General features: G+C 41.9%; 1 protein-coding gene across 1 annotated transcript in view; it reads left to right on the forward strand.

Annotated features, from left to right (window-relative positions):
* The window catches only part of XYLB (xylulokinase), a 46,324-nt gene extending 27,106 nt beyond the window's left edge, over positions 1 to 19,218 (forward strand). The window contains 4 exon segments of the mRNA XM_016124034.2: positions 6,555 to 6,613; positions 8,093 to 8,180; positions 10,577 to 10,671; positions 14,890 to 19,218. Of these exon segments, the coding sequence (XP_015979520.2) occupies positions 6,555 to 6,613; positions 8,093 to 8,180; positions 10,577 to 10,671; positions 14,890 to 14,967 (320 nt within the window). The 3' untranslated portion in view covers positions 14,968 to 19,218.
* Positions 19,219 to 20,583: the final 1,365 nt, after the last annotated feature.

A 20,583-nucleotide genomic window follows, 5' to 3' on the forward strand; every position in this document is an offset into this window, starting at 1 on the left:
CCGTCTTTTATTTTCCAACACGGACTCATTCTAGAACATCTTCCCACACCCCAGATTGTTACCTAAGGGGGCTAACATTCCTTCCCTTGTCCCAGTCCAGATGCTTTCTATTTAAAAAAAAAAAAAAAAGAAGAAGAAGAACTTTATTGAGTTACAATCTACATTACCATGCAACTCATTTACTTAAAGTGTACAATCCAGTGGCTTTTAGTATATTTACAGGGTTGTTCAGCCATCACCACTATCGACAAATGTGTTCTTGATGGCAGAGGATGAAGATGGGGCAGGCTGAGAGGTGACACTGGGGGCTTAAAACCTTTATTTAAATAATCATGTAATACACGAATACCTTCTCATTGTAAAAGAGTCGAGCAGTGCAGACATGCACGGGTCTACGCACTGTGAGATTACCGAGATCTCTCTGCTTTCCCCAGCATCACCCTTGCACAGTAGCAGTCCACGGGGGAAATTTATTGTGTGGGGAGGACTAGCTCTGCCTTTGAGGAACATCCAGATTCCACTTTGCCACACCTACCCAAACACAGTCGCTAAATGTTGGACAGGTTTCTCTTTATCCCGACCAAGTTTATCTGCCTCTGGAGACTTACTGTTTCACTTGTCTTATAGTGCTGGGATGAGCCAGCACTCTTAATACATTTACTTCTCATCCTGGAAGTAAACGTATTGAGACTTCTTTGCACTGACGACTTTGTGATAGCGTTAGATAAGAATGCGTTTGTTTGCGTAGTCAGCGTTCTCTCATTGTTAACAGCACAAGTGATGTTCTTTCTTGACCATCCTCTTTTTGACCAGAAATGGAACTCTGTGTCCTTTGTTAGACTGATGTTTGTTACTTTTTGTTGTGAAAATGATCATGTATGCAGTAGACAAATCGTACAGCTAATCGTAAAACCTAATTGTACAAATCTAATAAATCAAATCCCTATTTATTGAGCACCGTGGTTAAGAGCTAGAACGTTGCCAGAGCCTTAGAACCGTCCTGTGTCCCCTCTTCAGTGTGTCCCCCAACCCCCGACGTAATTTCTATCCTGATTTTGGTATTATCATTCCCTGAGGTTCTTTATGGTTGTTGCTAGCTATGTAAAATTACATTATTTTGTTTGCCCGTGGCTGGACTTCATGACATATGCACATGACTGTATGCGTTCTTGTGTGACTTGATTCTGTCACTGTTATGTTTATGAATGGATCCACATGAGCTGGTGTAGCTGTTAGTTAACTCTCACTGCAGTATGGTATCCCATCACAGGATTTATGCCACGATTTATTTATCCATTCTGCTGTGATACACATTTGGTGTTTCTCGTTAGTTCAGTATTCTAAACAATGCTGCTGTGAACAACCTTCTAAGTGTTTTTGGCTGATTTTTCTTTATTTCGTCAGGCATTGGTAATAAACTGACAGCCTGAGTGCAGATTCTGTTTCCAGAACTTGTCATGTTTGGCTAGCACAGTGTTTACTTTTTGAAATCAAAGACCTTTAGGTAGGGTCTGCTCACCCGGGGGCCACGTCCTCACCCGGTGCGGTCTGCCATACGCTAGCCTGGTCCACTCAGTATGGCATCCTCCTGGCCTCTGCAGGCATGCCTGTTGTTGACATCTGAGCCAAAGGCTCTCTTCTCTCTCTAGTAATCACCCTCGAAGTTTTAATGTAGATGCTAAAATGTGTAATATTTGATCAACATTTAACATTTATATTCAATTCGGTAATTATATTCCCCAGGATAAAAAGACATCTTGTTCCTTCTCATCTCTCCTTCCTCACCTCCCATTTTCGGGTTCCAGAATGTTGCTGATTTGTGTGCATTATACATCAATAGTTACTTAAAGTATACATTTGGCTGATTTATTCGATCACTACTATTTATTATGTCACACATCTTACTTTTTTTTTGGATCTGCATGTCATCTTTGTTTCAGGGCATCCTTGACTAATTCTGTCATGTGTGGGAATGGTCTCAGATTGTATGAAAGTAATTTTTTTTTTTTTTACTTTTAACATTTCTTTTAATCAATAGACTTTTTAAGAACAGTTTTAGATTTATAGAAAAATCAAACAGATGGTATAGTGTTCTCATATTAGCAACCCATATAACTCCCTGTATAACCTTATATTACTCCTACAGAGTTTCCCCTATTATATGTGTCTTCTTTTAGTATGGTACATTTGTTACGATTAACAAACCAAAATTGATACATAATTATTAACTGAAGTCCATAGTTTACATTAAGGTTATTTTGCCTTCACCCCTAAATGCTACTTTTACAATATGTTCTTGACTTCTGAATTCAAACATCATATTATTTCAGAACTTTGAAAATGATGCTATAGATTGTTTTCTGACTTTTAGTGTTACCAAGTAAGAAGCCTGATGCCGGTCTGAATGGTATTTTTTTCTCTAAAGAATCTTCTAAAATCTTCTCTTTCTCCTTAGACTTCTGAAATTTCTCAATGTCTAGACATAGGCCTTATTTATTCATTGTGCTGAACACTCGTTGGCCCCGTTCATCTGAATATACCTGCCTTTCTTTTATTATATTCTTTTATTATTGATTATAAATAATAAATATTTTTATTTATAAATAAATATTATATCTTTGATTATTTCTTCTCCACTTTCTCTGTTCTTTTTACTAGAATTCATATTAGATCAGTGGTTTTCAACAGGGTCAGTTTTGCTCCCAAGAGGATGCTTAATGATATCCGGAGACAGTTTTGGTTGTCTTAAGTGGGGAGCGCTACTGGCATCTCATGGGTAGAAGCCAGGGTTGTTGTTAAAACATCCTACAGTGTACAGGGCCACCCTCTACGGCAAAGAATGACCCAGCCTGAAATGTCAGTGGTACCGAGGTGGAGGAACTGTGTTGAACCAAATGTTGGCCCTCTGCTCCTGATTTCTCTCTGCTTTATTTTGTCACAGAACTTGTCATTATCACCATCTATTTTGTTAATTTACCTATTTGTTTACTGTCTGCCACTCCCGAACTAGAACTTGTCTGATAGCAGGAATCTCATCTGTCTTGGTAACCCACCTATTGTTAGTGCTTAAACTACGTCCAGGATTAGTTGGGGTCTCCTTAGAGCTTTGTAGAATAAATAAATAGACAGAGAATGATTTCTATGTCTTCTAAATGTATTCTCTCTTTGTCACTTTAAGTTGTAGAGAATTTCCTAGATTGTATCTTTCAGGTTATTAAATCAGATTTTGCCATTTTTATTCTACTATTTAGCTTTTCTATGTAGGTTTTTTTTAAAAAAAATATAATCATACATTATTTTTTAATGTCTAGAACTCTTTTTTGTGTGTTTTGGTTTGTTCTTTTTCATAATTGTTTTATGGATTATTTACCCTTCAAGTACATGTGAGGATAAATATTAGAATTTTTCAGATTTGCTCTTTTGTTTTCAAATTTGCCCTGAGTTCTTTTTCTTCTAAGCTATTCTGTAAGTTCTCATTGATACTTCTTTTCCATGCTGTAGGTTTTGCTCAACTACATTGGCTGTGGCTTCATAGTACTGAATGAATAACTGTGTCTCTTAGTGTAGACAGCAAACCTAGGTTTCCTTTTCAGGTGCAAGGTCCCTTCTCCCTGTGACCCTCCCTGCATTGGCCCATCAGAGGGCTGCCTGGAGAGACTACATAGATGGGATGACGGCAGGAGATTTAACTTGAGGCCTGTGCGCACTGTATAAGCTTTTAAGCTGCAGTCCTCCCTATAAAGTCTCTTCAGATGCCAGAACTGGCAGAGTTTTATCCTGGTTGGAAGATGAATCCAGCTTATTTCTCTGATGGGTGGAACCGCCCTCCCTGTCTATCTCTTTCCATGTCTGCCATGGCAATTATTTCAGTAGAACTTCAAGTTCCTCTTCTCTCCCAGTCCCTCCAGGCATCCTCCCTTGATAGAAACTTGCTTTTGCTGGAGGACAGTTCTTTAGCCTGATGTCAAATGCTGCTGCTGTTCAATGTTAGGGGGTGGACAGAAGAGGCTGAGAGTCTTGCAGTTCAGAGTCACTGATTTCCTCTCAGCAGTAATGCACGAGGGTGCCTGCATCTTCAGCACTCATCATTAAGCACCTTGGAGTCTTTTGCTAATCTGATGGGTTTAAACTGGGGGGGGGGAGGGAGGGTATCTCAATGTTGGTTTAATTTGTGTTTCTTTCATTAATAATGAGTTTGAATGGCTCTTTGTAACTTTGTTTTTTTCCCCCTGTGAATTGGCTATTTATATCCTTTCCCATTTCCCCATACTGGATTTTCTTTCTTTTTCTTATTGATTTTCAGGAGTTTATTTATACTTCAAATATCAGATCCTTGTCAGTTTTCTGTATGGCAAGCATTCTCTTTTGTCCTTACTTATAGTATAAACAAGCGAACAAAATTTTTATTAAATTAAATCCACTAATGTTTTCATCTTAACTTTTATGCTTTTGAGATCTTGTTTAAGAGGTTTTCCCCTATTCCAGTGTCATGAGAATATTTCTGCATTTTTCTACTCTTAGTGTAACTTCTTCATTTAGGACTTTGATCAATCTGGAATCCACCTTTGTGAATGGTGTAAACTGGGATCCAATTTAATTTTTTTCCACATGATTATCCAACTCTATTTCCCCCCATTACTTGTAGTGCCCTGTTTATTATTCATCAGATTCCTGTATATTCCTGGGTCTCTCTCTCTACCTCTTTTCCATTCCATTGGTTTATTGTTCTGTTCTTGGGGCAAACTGTGTAATTACAGCTTTGTAGTGTGTCTGTTTTGGTGGCTAGGGCTACCTAACAAAGTATCACAGAGCGGGTGGATTCAACAACAGAAATTATCCCTGTTTTCTCATGATCTTCCCTCTGTGTGTCCTAATTTATTCTTCTTACAGGGACACCAACTATATTGGATAAGATCCCACCCTAATGACCTCATTTTAAGTTAACTGCCTGTTCAGAGAGATCTGTCTCTATCTCCAAATACAGTCTCATTCTTAGGCACCACAAGTTAGGACTTCAACGTATGAATTCTATGGACACACAATTCAGTTATAACAATGTCTTAATATCTAATATAGCAACATTAGATATTGTCTTAGCTATTTATGGGTCTTTATTTTTTTCATAAATATTTTGTAATATATTTGGTCCATGTCCTTTAAAAATAACCCAGTTTGAATTTTTGTTTAGGTCGCATTGCATTTGTGAATTCATTTGAAAAGATTGGTACTTTTATAATGTTAATTCAAACCCATCCAAGAGCCTGGGATATTTCTTTTTTAAATTTATTTAGATATTATTTTTTGTACTTTAATAACAGTTTGAATTTTTTCTTCACGGAGACCTTTGAATTCTTTGCTAAGGTATTTCCTGGCTACATTACCTTTCTGGTTGCCATTGTGAATGGTAACTTTTTTTCTATCACTTTTTCTAGGAATGCCATTGATTATTGTAAGTTGATTTTGTATCTGACAACCTTATTAAACTTCTATCAGTTTCCCTATTTTTATTTTTTCTAAATGGCTTATTGTCTTTAAATTATGGTAATTTTATCTTTCTTTAAATCCTTATACATTTTATTTATTTTTCCTGTCTTACAGCACTGACTAGTGTAACTAATACTATGCAACAGTGTATTGGGTAGCGCGAATCTTTGTTTTGTTCCTGGTATTAGTTATCTATTGCTCTGTGACAAATTACTTCAAAATGTAGTGTCTTAAAACGACAGTGCACATTTACTGTCTTACACAGTCTCTGTGGGTCAGGAATTCAGGATTAGCATAGCTTGGTGGTTTTGACTGATCTCTGCTGAAGTTGAGGTCAGTACGTCGTCTGGGGCTGCAGTCATCCGAAGGCTTGACTAAAGCTGTAGGATCTGCTTCAAAGGTGACCAGTTCACATGGTTGTGTGTAGGAGGCCTCCGAGCCTCTCCATGTAGACTTCTCCATAGCTCGAATGTCTTCAAGACATAGCAGTTAGCTGCCTGCAAAGAGAGTGATCCGAGGGAGGGTGATCGGCAGCAGAGCAAGGTGAAAGCCTCCATGTCTTTTACAACCTCGTCTTGGAATTCACACTCCATCATTTACACAATATCCTCTTGGTCACCTGAGTCAGCCCTACTGAATGTGAGAGGGGACAACATGAAGGTATGAATATTAGGAGGTGGGGTCATCTGGCAGGCACAGTAATCTTAAAGAGAATGGCTCTAAATGTTTCTGTTAAACATAATGTTTGTTCTAAATCTTGGATATATGGCTTTTATCGAATTAAGGAAGTTCCCTTCTATTCCTGGATTGTTGAGAGATTTTGTCTTTTAATGATTTAAAAAAAAAAATGAAGACAGTAAGAAGTGGGTGGGACAGCAGCCTCACGAGCAAATTGTATGTGACAGTTCTGTAGAGACAGAGTCACTCTGGAGCTCTGTCCCAGTCCTATGTGATTAGTAAGAGGCATGGGCCCAACACAAGCCCTTTGTGGCTGAGGAACTCTGGAAAACTGCCTTTTCTGCCTGGAGGGAATTGTCACAGCCACTTTTTTTTTTTCTTTTTCCTCATAGTGCCCAAGACAAAGATTTTGGCTACTGGAGGGGCATCTCACAACAGAGACATCTTGCAGGTAAGTGCTGGTAGCAGGCCCTGCACTGGGACCTCTTCTGTACCTGTTACTTCTCAGAGTCAGACACGTGACAATAAGAACTGCCTCTGTTCCCAGGGCTACAGGGATGGGGGGCTCACAGCTTGTCCTCTACCAGGAAGCCAACTCCGTCATTTAACAGTTCACATTGTGAGCAGGTTCTGTCTTATACACAGGTGAAGTCCACTGCCCTTATAACTCCACTCTCTGATACCAGCACGATAACTCCACTCTCTGATACCAGCACGGGCCTCTGGAGTCACACAGAAAGTGCCTGTCCCACATGGCAAACCTTCTGACGTCAAATGCCACTGTTCTTGCCTTCCTAAAAATTTCTCCCTTCCAATTTAATGGCTTCTGATTTTCCCCAGCCATTTCTCTTGTAATGCTTTGTCATTGTTTTTATGGTCTTTTGTTATGTTAGAAATATATGACCAAAAGTGAACTCAACCTGCAAAGGTCTAACGATCAGACTATTACATCTTGGGGCTGTCGGGGTCTTATTGGGACACTGAGTATTTTTGGATGTAGACTGCCTTAGCTGTTTGAATAACTGCATCAACTCTTGACTTATAAAATACCTGTCTTAGGTAAGATTCTCTAGAAGCAGAGTCTGAAATTTTTAAAAATGTAAAGGATTTGTTGAGGGAGTTTTTCAGGGAGAAAGGGAGTGAAGGATGCAGCAGGGCAGGGGGGGAAGGGCAAGCAAGGATGTGGTTTTGGCTGGAGTTGGTTTCGGCTTCATCCCTTGGGGAGATCTAGAACATGAAATATACCACAAGCTTGGTTCCACCTTGTGGTAGGAAGTCCAACTTGTTGCCCTACGGAGAGATGAAAATAACCTCTTATAAGAGGCAGCTCTGTTCAGCTGAGAGCAATTCTTTTAAGGAGGGGCAACTGTGAGCCATTAGCAGCCAATACTCAGGGCAGCAGGAAAGGGGTGTACACTGGTCCCATCACGGAATCCGGATGGGGCATCGACAGCATCTGCTACAATATTTCTGGTCAACTAAAACCCCTTTCCCCTAGTAAACATCCTCCATTCTAAATTTATACAATTTATTTTTGGGACCTAAATGGAAAATTTTATCCTTATCCTTGTAAAACATGCCTTTGCTAGTTGAGTTTGTTCAGAACTGTTAATACTAATCTGATTGATACCCAGCCATCTCCACCTTGACTGCTTGCTCAGCATACTTCCTGCATCTTCCTCCTTGTCTTTGATGAATTGGTTAAACAGTGCAGGGACAACCTGGAAAGCTGGTGGACAACTGGTGGGTCATCCTGACCCTGTTATCACCAGGGCAGCGTGGCCAAGTGAACTTCCTTTAAGGCAGTAGAGGTGGAATGAAAAGCATTGGAAGACATATGAGGAGAGAGAGCCTGGAAAATACTTGTCCAAATGTCCGTGTGTCCTCCGACGAACAACTGCCCGCAGTGCGAACCTCTGTTGTTTTCCAGGTGCTTGCGGATGTGTTTTGTGCCCCGGTGTATGTCATAGACACTGCCAACTCGGCCTGTGTGGGCTCTGCTTACCAAGCTTTCCATGGTAGGTCGATGGATGGGTGACAGGTGCCTCTGGAAGAGACTGGGGCACTGGCTGGGCTGAGGATTATGGAAAGGGGAGATTAGGATGTTACCAGTTTTTGGGGTTACTGGAGTCTTGAGGGTTGTGGCTTCATTTTTCTCCCTCCCAGCACACAAGAACCACCCCAAATGCACTGTTCCTTTGTTTTCTACTTAAAGTGGGGGAAAAGGCAGGATCCTAATTGAATGAGGCCTGGTCAGAGGCAGACTCAGCACAGGAACATTGGGAAAGGACATAGGGCATGCTGAAAGCATGTGGGCTTAGGTCTGGACAACTGGTGGGCAAGAGAGATAAATGAAGTCCAGAGCCATCTTTTCAGCAAGAGCAGAAAGTTGAGACAAAGGTGAATGCTGCGGAGCCAAGAAGTTCAGGACCTTGGACAGCTCCACAGGCCCCATTGCTCTGAAGGAGGCCTGGCTAAAACGACCAATAGTGACGGCTTCTCCCCTATCCAGGCAAGTTCTGGCAGGAGCTGCACATGCCCACAAGCCGCTCTTCCTCCCATTTGGTCAGTTTGCTCAGGCTGCTTCTCCGGGGCAACCATGCACCCCCAGGGCTTTGCCTTTTTCCTCTAGAGGTGTCATTCTTCACACGTTAATGGTTAACTTTTTAACACACCTATTAAACATATTTTTCTATCAACATTGAGACTTAATCATGGACCAAATCCTTCTCTTAATAATTAAACTCTTTTTTATTCTCCTTCTTTTACACCCTATTCACCTCACCCTATCTAATGTTATCTCCTATGTCAAGATCATTGGGTGGCAACTTATTTCCAGATTGTTACACTTTAAAACTTTACATCATATTGGATTTTACTTGCACTTATGAGTTTCCTTTCTTTTTAAGTTTTTAAACTTCTTTGAATTTCTTTCTCCTCCGTTCAGTGCTAGTTTTGTTGGAATATACAACCTAAATGCATTTTTAAGAGGGAAATCAGTAGGTGACCATTTCCTGAGGCCTTACATGTCCAGCGAGGGCTTTGTTTTGTCCTCCCGAAGAATGTTACCTTGGCTGGGCAGAGGACTTTTAAGTTCAAAATACTTTTCGTCAGAACTTTGTAAACACTTCCGTAATCTTCCGGCCTTCACTATCGCCTCTGGAAAGCCTGAGGTCTGCTCCTCCCTCTTCCTTCTGCCGCAGCAGGAAAGGAATGACCCTCTCGGCTCTCTGCTGCTAGGCTCCACTGCTTTCCTTTCACATTTTTCCTTTTCTGTGCCTATTTAATTGCCAAAGGTTATCTGGGGCGCTGCCCTACTCCGTCCCCCAAAGCCAGAGCCTGAGCTAAGTCCTAGCACACTGGTTCCTGCCTGAGGTCTATCAGTCACCGTTCTCCCCACCTGGGTCCAGGGATGACTCACACACAGCCAGCCTGTGAATGAGCAGAGAGGGACCATAGTCTCTTGATTAATTTCTATTGGCCACCCCACCATTCGTCCCATTTTCTCATCCATACAACGCTGAGCTGGAACATTCCAGCATTTGGTTAGAAGTCTCGGTCTCATCTCTTCAGCGGGCCCCTATTCACTCTTGGTGGTGCGTTCCCCTGTCCATCTAATACTGCTCCTTAAATCACCTAGAAATGGCTCACTGTTTCTTGCCCACCTCTGGCAGCCTTCCCTCTTTTCCAGCCTTGCCACTCATTCGCTTGGTGAATATTTATTGGGCGTCTTCTGTATGCTGGATACGTACTGGGCATCAGGGCTCTAGCGGAGACCTAGACCTAGTCCCTGGCCTCGAAGAGCTTCTGGTTCAGCAAGGCTGGGACCTTCAACAAACCCGTGGCCAGGAATTGTGAGAAGTGCTCTGAGGAAATCAGATGGTGGTGCTTGGTGGTGGGGAGGAAGGGGCGGAAGATTAGGGAGCATCCCCAACCAGTGATGTTCTTAGCCGCGGCTTATCTAGAGAAGAGAAAAGGTATGTGAAAAGGGAAGAGAAGAACAGTGAGAGCGCAGGGAAAAGGCCCTGAGGCAGGAGGACTTGAAGGACGCCTGGGGTGGGAAAAGGGAGCATCGGGAGCACAGAGAGGCAGGCGGACCTCCTCCTTCTGTCGGATGTCAGGGGACAGGCGCCGGTTCCGCCACAGGCGCTTTCGGTGAGCAAGACAAACCCGTGTTTAAGAGGCCTGCACTTGAATTCCTTCTTTTCTCTCTCTCTTTTTTAATGGCTTTATTGAGGCATAATTCATATGACATAAAGATCCCCCAAATTGAAATGTACAATTTAGTGATTTTTTAGTAAATTTACTGAGTTGTGCAACCATCACGATAATCTTGTTTTAGAACATTTTATCACCCTAGAGATGAAATGCTATTTGCAACATGCACTGCTATGAAATGAGATTTCCCTTCTAGGCCTTGCAGCTGGGACAGACGTGCCTTTTCAAGAGGTCGTGAAGTTAGCCCCGAAACCCAGATTAGCTGCTACTCCAACCCCAGGAGCTTCTCAGGTAAGAAGAGACCATCAGAATTTTGTCAGAGCATTTGCATTTTTTCCAAAAGGTAAGTAAGTTCTTCTTTGGCACCTATATTAAAGTTGATGTGCTCAACTAAGGGGGAAAAGAAGCCAAATGAGATTCACAGATAACTGCTGATTCTACAGCCCCAGGGGTTGGTGGTCTTGCTGGGCATGTCTCCATTGCTTTGTATGTCTCAGGGCAGTCCTTTCCATTTCACCGGGTAGCAAAAGCCACTGAAAGATGGTCACTTAAGCACAAGGCATGCTGGGTTCCTAGCACTCAGATCCGAAGTCTGGGTCCAAGACAGCTGTGCAGTCCCTCGGGCCAGGAAATCCCTGTGAGGTCAGCCCCTAATTGTTACTGATTAGGAAAGTGGACTTGGAGAAGTCAATTAGGATGCAGGAGATTTATGAGGGGTGCTCGTGGGATCTACGTCTATGGGAGGGAAAAGGAGGCGACAGGGCTGGGCAGAGGGAGAAGGTGAGCTGCAGTGTAGTCTCAGTGGAGCCCTCGGCCAGTCCTAGAGGAAATTCTAAAGCTGGGATGACCCTTTAGAGTTGTACCCAGTCGGGATGCGGGCCCCATGCCAGTCAGCTGTTGCATGCAGGCTGCAAGATGGGGTAAGCTCTCTGCAGCCGAGGCAGCTCCCAGAGTGGTTGTCAGCTGAGGGCTGGGAGAATAAGTTCTCCATTCTCGAAGGGCGAGCTGGGTGGCATGCCACAGCATCCGCCACACCACTGCTCCTGCCGCAGAAGGTTCGTGGTAGCCCAGGAGCAGGGGCGGCACACACAGCGCTTTCACGGTCTGGCAGGCGGCGTGAGCTTCATGCTTGCCTCAGATTTCCTTGGCTCTGACGTGCCATGGCGTGATGTGGAGCGGGGCCAGGTGGGCACTGTGTACACACTATGTCTGTGTCACAACAGAGGAACCATGAGCTTAGAAACCCCCAACCTTATAAAGGACTTGCAAGCAAATCCGCCCGAGCCTTGTCCCCAGAGGAGGCACTATCTATCTTCGAAGGCTGTTAGTACAGACACCCTTGAAAAGGTAACCTGGAACTAAAGCTGTCACAAGACGTGTAGAAACGCCATGGAGAATTGTTCCCGGCATATCTTAGAAGCAGAAGTTCGTGTTTTCCAGGTGGCTGGGTGACCCACACACATAGGTGTGCCCAAACCTCTATTATTTTGACATGTATCCTTATGTTGAAGAGGCGGCTCAGTGCAGTAGAAAGATCCTGCACTGAGATAAAGGGCCTTTGGTTTCTGAACTTATTTTGTCTCTCCCTCGCCATCTAATCTTCGCGTGCCCTTGAGCAGCGCTCCTCATCTCGGAACCTCTGGTTCTTCACCTGTGAAGTGGGGACAACATCTGTTCTGCTTACTTTTAACTTCCCGATTTTGAGGGTTTAAAAGAACCTTGGACTATAACGGCTTTATTATTTAATGGGAGGTCTGGAGGTAGTTGCCAGTGTTGGTTCAACAGTGTCGGGCCTCCAGGTCATGCTCCCTGAAGTTCTCCACATCAGCCACGGACAATGGGAACATCATGAGAGCCACATGCCTCATTTCAAATTTCCTAGTAGTTTCATTTTGTAAAAAAAGTAAAAAGAAATAAGTGACTACTTTGAATAACATATTTTATGTAATCCAGTATATCCAAAATATTGTCATTTCAACATGTAATCAGTAAGAAAAATTGCTAATGTGACATTTTACTTTTTACATTTTTTTTCGGTCTGAAGCTTTTGAAATCTGGTGTGTACTTAGAACACTGGTTACGTTGCACTCAAAGGCACCTGTGGCTACCATAATGGATAGTGGAGCTCTAGATAGGCTCCAAATGGGCACAGGATGTCTGTGGCTGCTCCCAACACCATGCCCCCTCCACAACTGTATTTGTAGGCAGGACTCAAAGCATGGCATGGGGCAGGGAGTCTCTCCTCACTCACGTCTTGCTTATCAGGGAGAAACATCACGGTCTGTTTCCCTCAATTCCCCCAAAAGACTACCACTTAATATGGGCGGCCTTAGTTGTGGTAAAGGCTGACGCAGAGTCTGGCTCTTTCATCTTCTCTGGAGCAAGGCAGGAAGGAAGAAGGTAGTTCAGGAAAGCCTTAGGGAAACAAGCAGCTGTGTCTGCTTCAGTACAGGTAGCAAATACTTAGGAGTGTGCCGTCACTGTCCCTGGCTTGCCCATGGCCAGTCGCTAATATCTCGTACCGCTCTACCATTAAACCCAAGCGCAACATCGGAATCGTTCTCAGCACCAGGCTGCAAGCAATGACAGGTCAATGATTGTTGGCGTCAGCGACCTATTTGAAGGCCGGATTGTACATTTTTTGAGAGCAGGGTGGCATCCTCTTTTCTCTGCAGGGCACCTACGTGCTCAAATGGAAACTCAGCACTGAAAGTGTTTTCTCTCTGCTCAGCTGCATGTTGCAGTTTCCTCCTTGGAGAGGAAGTCAAAGCCCCCTGTGTGCTCACAGACGGAGCTGCTGTAGCAGCACCAAGAGTAGGCCTTGGTTGCATGAGCAGGAATAAGAAGGAATGGGATTTTTTAAAAAAGGAATGAAGGGTAAGAATGTAGGGTTGTGTTTCTTAGTAGTCGTTTTTCCCCTCGTTATTTTTGGTTTGGGTTTATTATACAGCATACCATATATATATATATATGTATAGTTTTGTAGCCCACTTCTTTTAAAATTCCATATTACATCTCAAGTATTTACATTCTTTAAAATGCACATACACATTATTGTTTTTAATTTATTTATTTAAATTAGTTTCAAGTATACAGTACATTGGTTAGACATCTATATACTTCATAAAATGATCCCCCCAATTGCTCTCTCCCTCCCCTGGCCCTCCATCTAGCCATCATATTAATGCTAACTGTATTCCCTCTGCCATGCTCCCCATCCCTGTGACCAACTATCAACTACTAATTTGTACTTCTTTAACCCTTCACCCCATTCTCCAGCCCCCCCCAACTCCCTCCCCTCTGTCCGTCACCAAATCGTCCACTATATTTGACATACATATTATTTTTAATGACTGCATAATATTCTATCCGTCTTGTGAGCTATAATTTACTTGAGCATTTTCCGTGTCTTAGAGTAATTGCTTCTAGTGTTTTTTTCTTTTTTTCTTTGTTACTTCTAGTTTTTCAATGATTATAATTAACCCTGTGTAAACAAAGGGTTAACAGAACCTTTTCCTATTCCGTTACCTTTCTAGCTCTGTTTCTTATGCGACTTAATAGAATGGAATGTCAACAGCGTTGCTAGGCAACATCGCTTATGTAAAAGTGGCCTTTAATTGGGAAACTGCAGCTGACAGTGAGGGGACCATAAATACCTGCGGGAAGTAAGACTTAGAGCTTCCCTGAGTGCAGTGACTTCTCATGGGCATGTCTCTTGCCTATAGAGTTGTTACAAGAGATAGTCCTGTTGGACACGAGGTTTCAAAGCCAGGGTGGTTCTCCTACTTGTTCTATGTGGATTTCACCTCCTTGCACCTGAGCTATACCCTGGGGGCGGGGGGATCAGGGAGGGGAAAAGGCAGGAAGGCTAAGAAACCCTTTTCTGGACACCTGTGCAAACTGCTGTGTGGCCCACTGTGTGGTCTCCTGTTGAAGAGCACCTGCAGCCACTGTGCCAACAGGTATGTCCCTCCACTGTGTCCTCTCGGGAGACAAGGTGGGGACCCTGGTTGTCTTATGAGTTTGAATGTTTCATGCTGTCTAAGAAGATACTTCGTGGACTTAGAAGAGTTTCGCAGACGTAGAATAATTGGGTCAAAGGCTATGGGTATTTTCAAGCTCCATGATACAGATGTAAATAAAGTCCAGTTGATTTTCACAAGAGTGGCACCACCAACTTCCACCAGCTGTGCAATGAGAGCCATTTGCAGGCACCTCCACCAGAGTTTTTTTTTTTTTTTTCACCAGAGTTTTTGATTTTGTAGATTTGAAAACAGAAATTGGCTTCTTGTCATAATTTTCGTTTTTAAATAATCTTAATTGATAGGTTTGAGAACTACTAGCATTTCTTTTGTGTATGTGAGTTGACACTTCTTTTGCTCAGCAAAAAAAAAAAAAGACATTAAATGGTAGATAAATGATATGTAGCAATTTTAAATTGCAAGTTGCAAAGGGATAGACAAGGCGCCTCCCCTTCCCCATTCTAAACTGCTCTTTCTGCCCTTCCAGGTCTATGCTGCCCTCCTCCCAAGGTATGCCCAGCTTGAGCAGAGAATCGTGTCCCAGACTCAGGGGCTTCTGGAGTGACTTCTACAGGCCCTGGAACCCCTGATGACCCTGCCTGCCCAGACTCTGCCTGAGCTCACTTGGGGATGTGGCCCTGGACAGCAGGGATCCTCTTCCCTTTTACAGTGGCTCTGCCTGCCACCTGACTCCGGCTATGCTCCAGTCCTGCCAGGGACCATCTTGAAGCCTGCCTTAGTACATCGTTCTGAATACAAATGGGCTGCTTGTGTCTCCGTGCCCTTGTGTCCAGGGCAGGAAAGCGTCTTTCCTTTCCTATCTGTATTCCAGAAGGTAGGCTAACATTGAATCTAGATATCACTAATAAAAATTATGATTTTTCCCTTTTCGAAGGCAGAAGTAAAGCTAATACAGGGACCTACATCAGCAGAATGGGGGAGACAAAGCCATCCCCCTTCCTTTGTCCCCAGCCTATTTCCTTCTCCAGCCTTGACTCTTTGGCCACTCCTCCCCAAGCCCTAACCCACAGCCACCCCACCCCATACCTGGACCCCACTGTCCATCCTTTCTCCCAACCCTGCCTTCCTCAGCCCAAACCCTCTCTCTCTCTCTCTCTCTCTCTCTCTCTCTCTCTCTCTCTCTCCTTTCACTTCACTTGCTAAAAAATTTGGGTCATTTGTCCAGGAGAATTTCCCAAACTGGGTTTTGCTGATTCAATCCCTGAGGTGTCATTTAACATGTTCTGTATCTTCTATATTTCCTATAAATGGGTATTTGGATCTAATGCAGGATTTCTCAACCTCGGCACTATTGAACATTTTGGCCTAAATACTTTTTCGTTGTGTCGGGCCACCCACTAGGTGCCAGTATCACCCCCCCCCCCAAAGTTGTGACAGTCAGAAATGACTCTGGGCGTTGTCACATATCGCCTGGCTGAGTGGAGGGAGCAAAATTGCCCCCGATTGATAACCACTGACCTAGAGGCATGATCAGGTGCATATATGATTATTTTCCTTTTTATGGAAGGCAGCTTCATAGATGGTGTCGTGTTGTGCTTTTTTGTCAGGAGGCACGTATGTCTTGTTTCCTCTCTTTTCTGTGATGTTCATGCCTAGCTCCATTAGTTTACCAGGGATACAATTGTGTTATCCCTCTTTATTTATCAGCTGGGATTCTTCTACATGAAAAACATCCCCTGTTTAGTTATCCGACAATATTGTTTACATAGGAGAGGCAGAATAAATAGATCCTTTCCTCTTTATTCACCAGTTTTCAAAATAATGAGCTGATTCTCAAGCATCCTCTAACAGCAACCAGATTTTTATTTTTAGCATCAATATGATACATTTAACATATTTTGTGTGTTCTCTCCCATTGAATTAATTATTCTTAGCCTTGTCTTGTTGATAGCCATTGTCTCCAATTTTTCTCTGGCTTTCCTCATCTCTCATTCATCCTTGCTTCTTCACTGATAGTTCTGCTCTTTCTACTTCTTAATTATTTCTGGGCCCCAAATCTCGGTCCTCATCAGTCTTTCCTATCTTGTTGAACGATCTCATCTATTCTTGGGCTTCAGCTACTACTTATATGTCAGTAGCAGCAAGACCTGTTTCCAGCCAGAACTCTCCTTGGAGTTTGCCATCATTGTCTTCAGACTCCACTTATCTTCCCTTTGCCTTCCCCAACCCCCCTCCAGAGTTCCTGTTTCAGTGAATTGGTACCATCATTCATCCATCTATTTCATTCAGGACCCCAAACCCAAAACTCAGATATCCTCCCTCTTTCTCATGTCAAATCAGTCACCAAGTGATTTTGGTTATTCTTCTGGTAACTCCTAAAGCAGTTTCTTTCTCTCAACCCCTCCTGTTTTACTTTAGACCCCTTTATTCCTTGCTCAAATTATTGCAAAAGCCTCTATGGAAAGTCTTCTGTGATCTGCCTCCTGCAAAACCCACCAGAGTTTTCTTCTGCCACAGCCCCTTGACTAAGTTGGGACTTCAGTTAAATCAAACTGCTTATGGTCTCCCTCAGAGTGGAAAATGCTGCAAACAGGTCTGATATTTGGTGGATCAGAGCCCTGGCTAGTGCAAAGTCAAAAGGAAGGGTTTAGGAAATGAGTGGAACCAAAGAGGTGAAGTCATCTTAAAAGAGAGGCGTCCTTTGCAGGCTTGGTGGGTGAAGGGGAAAAAAGAAGCAGGCAGCTGAAGATCATGGTCCGTCAACAGCAGGTTCAAAGACTCAGAGGAAAATGGACAACCCCTCCCTCACCCATAACCACCTAGACATTACTTATTAAAGAAATTTTACATTATTGGCCAATAGAAAAGCACGCTCTCAGACCAAGAAAGAGAGAAAGCCACTCGATTCATTCCCCATTTTACCTCTGCCCCATAGAGTTGCCTGTTTTTGCAAGTGAGTCAGCATAAATGGAAAAAAAGAACTCACCATCTACACAGATGCAGGAAGAAAACAGAGGGAGAATCATAACTTTTCAAGCTGGTGAAATACTCCAAAGAAAAAAGGGACAAAGAGCAAACAACCCTTGAAGATGAACTTTAAAGTAAAAAACAATTGTGAGTATGAAAGAATACCACCGATGAGAAATTCAAAAACTCAGAATAAAAATGAAAAAGCAGCAGACATAAATGAAAAGGAAACTGACCAAACAGGAAAGAGTTTGAACATGCAAGTACAGTAAAGCATATAGAAGAATGAAAAAAGCTAACACCATATAAACAATGTAAAGGAAGAGCTAAGAAGGGCCGGAAATAGTTAGGTAAAAAAAGAGGCAAAGAAAGACTAACATGGGTAGAATTGGAGCTCCTGAAGCCCAAAGATAAGACAATGGGACAGTTAATATTTAAAACTGTACCCCCAAGAGAAATTTCTGAAAAAACAGAAGACCTGAATCTATATCTCGAAAGGGCCTATCTTATTACATGGATAGTTGTCCTAGAATGATCAACTAAGAAGTATCCTAGTCAACTGTTAATACTTTGAAGGTGAGGAAGAAATTCTAGGCTGAAAGACCTAGTCTTTTGCAAAGGAAAAATCAGGTTGGCATCAGAGTTTTCAAAAAGCAAAAAGCAATGGAGCAATGTTTTCAAGAAACTCAAAAAATATGAACTAATTGTAGCAAGGATAGATCTTTTATTAAGTTTTAATCATGCAAGAGCTCAGGAGATGAAAGATGAGCTTCACCCACCTAAGAGATGATTGGGGAAACTTTGGCAAAAAGACTTGTGGTGAGCATTAAAATCTTTAATTTTAGATCTAAGACCAGAATTAAAGTAGGATAAGGGTGGAAAGCATCAAATAGTATATGCTTTGACAAGGTAGAACAACACGACTAAATGCATGGAGAGAGGAGGCGAACAGTACAAAGGCAATAGACGCCAGTCAATATCACTTAAAGTTGACAGACCAAATAGTTGAGGCTTAAATAGGACAAAGAAGAAAGGTCATAGTATAGTACAAAAATAATCATTAGGACAAAAATAAGACAGCTCCCTCAATGTTCAAACAGACAATAATAAAGACAATAAGTCACACGGTGAAAAACATGCTGTAAACGAACATCATAAAGCAAATATAAGGACAAACATGGGTTAAATTAGCAAATGGAAGGACTCATCTATTAAAGTTGAGATTGGCTCACAAACCAGTATCTTATTGTCTGTTATTTCCAAGAGACACATTTAAAATAAGTGATTCAAAAGGCTAAAAAGTAAAAGGGTAGGCAATAATATACCAGGCAAATGCAAATACAAATTATATAAAGCCGATTATAGTATCAACATCTGACAAGGTAGAATTCAGGAAGAAATTAGACACGACAAAGAACACTATAATACTAAAAGCTGCAAAATAGAAATAATGCAACCTTTAATCACAATGCAATAAAATGAGAATTAAAAAATTTTAAGTCTCACCTGGAAAAGATTTTCTATGGAACTACTCTTGGGGCAAACGGGAAATATAAACCCAAATTTCAGAGCTTCTAGAAAATGATCGATAAAATTGAATTAAAGCAATAGTAGGTGAAATATAGCTTAAAATACTGTTGACACTAATAAAACATACAGGAATAGTTAATTAAAATACAACTCAAGCAAAAAATAGTGAACAGAAGAAAGACAAATAATGAGACTCACATTTAAGGATTATTTTGTATAGCTGTAAATAAATTTGAAAAACTAGATGAAATGGTAATGGCCTATGGAAATGTACCAAAAGGACTCCAGTAGAGAGAAAGTTTAAACAGACTAATTTTCATAAAGGAAACAGAAAGGATCATCAAAGAATTATCCTATATAAAAAAAGGCAAGTTTGGCTCTTTCACAGGGGAATTCTACCAAACCTTCATAGACCAGTCAATCCCTCTACTACCTAATGTATCCCAGAACACTGGAAAAGAAGAAACACTTCCAGGTTATTTTTGTGAAGCAAATATAAATTCGATCCCTGTACTAGTGCAAAAATGCACCAATGCTTCGCACTTACTCTTATCCACATACCTTGCCATGGAATATTGTGCTCTCCTTTTCTGACCCTGGGCTCAGTTATATGAATTTGGCCAATGGGATTTTCACAAATATCATGTAAGCAAGGGCTTGAAAAGCCCTTATTCCGTTGGGATTGCTCTCACTTTGCTCTCTGCCCTTTTCATGAAAATTTTTTGCCTAAGCTAGCCTTATCAAAGCCATCTTGAATCAACTATAGGGTAATTAACTGCCCAGCCAAGCCTGACTCAAATCACCAGCCTACTGATTCACGTACTAAATAAAGATTTATTACTTTAAAGCATGGAGACTTTGAGTGATTTATTATACAGCAATAAGTAACAAAAATTGGTGCCAAAACAAATATATATATGTGACATTGAAACTAGGTTGTGGGTAGAGACGAAAAATGGTGAGAAAATTATTGAAGGCTGAAAAAATGCAAGGAAATGGTGTACCTGTGGTAACTTGGAAAACAGTGCACCTACTGAACATTTGGGCTTAAGAAAAGGAATTTCTAGGCAGAATGTTGAAAATGTCAGTGATTACTCAGAAAGAACTAGCCAGATTTCAAGTAGAATTTAGAGGGACTATAAAGGTGCTAGAATAAAAAAATAACCTCACCTTCCCTTTAAACCAATAAAAGATTATCAAATTTAAGACATGGCTTTAAGTAAAAAAGTCAAGAGCTGAAACGTACTTTGCTAAGACCTCTATGAGAATCAAGGCACTATCTAAAGGGCCCTCCCAGTTGCTAAAACGATGTCCAGGAATCATGATTCTTGTCCTACAGCAGCCTAATATACCTAAAGTATCAGGGATTAATCTAGAGAGATAGCGATCTGAAAAATAATTGTGAGTATGGCTTTTGGTGCATAGAGTGGATTCAAATCAGACACGGAAAGCCCACAGAACTTTATAGGGAGGTACGCTAATAAAAGTGACATCAATCTGGAGAAAAAGGGGCTGAATGTAAAAAGACTCTGGACCCCCAGCTTTCTATGGACACAGGAAGCAGGCTGAGAATGTTGCTTGGACGGTGAATTTTCCAATGCCCCCTTTAGAAGTGTTCAAAGAGGCCAGTGCAAAGTGAATGATGTCAGAGGTTAAGCCAAGAACCATGGAACACAGTGGACTAGAATGCCACTTTCAGCATGGCAGGCAACCTGCTAGGGCC

This window comes from Rousettus aegyptiacus, unplaced genomic scaffold (assembly GCF_014176215.1).
Source record: "Rousettus aegyptiacus isolate mRouAeg1 unplaced genomic scaffold, mRouAeg1.p scaffold_m13_p_4, whole genome shotgun sequence".
NCBI classification, from domain to species: Eukaryota; Metazoa; Chordata; class Mammalia; order Chiroptera; family Pteropodidae; genus Rousettus; species Rousettus aegyptiacus.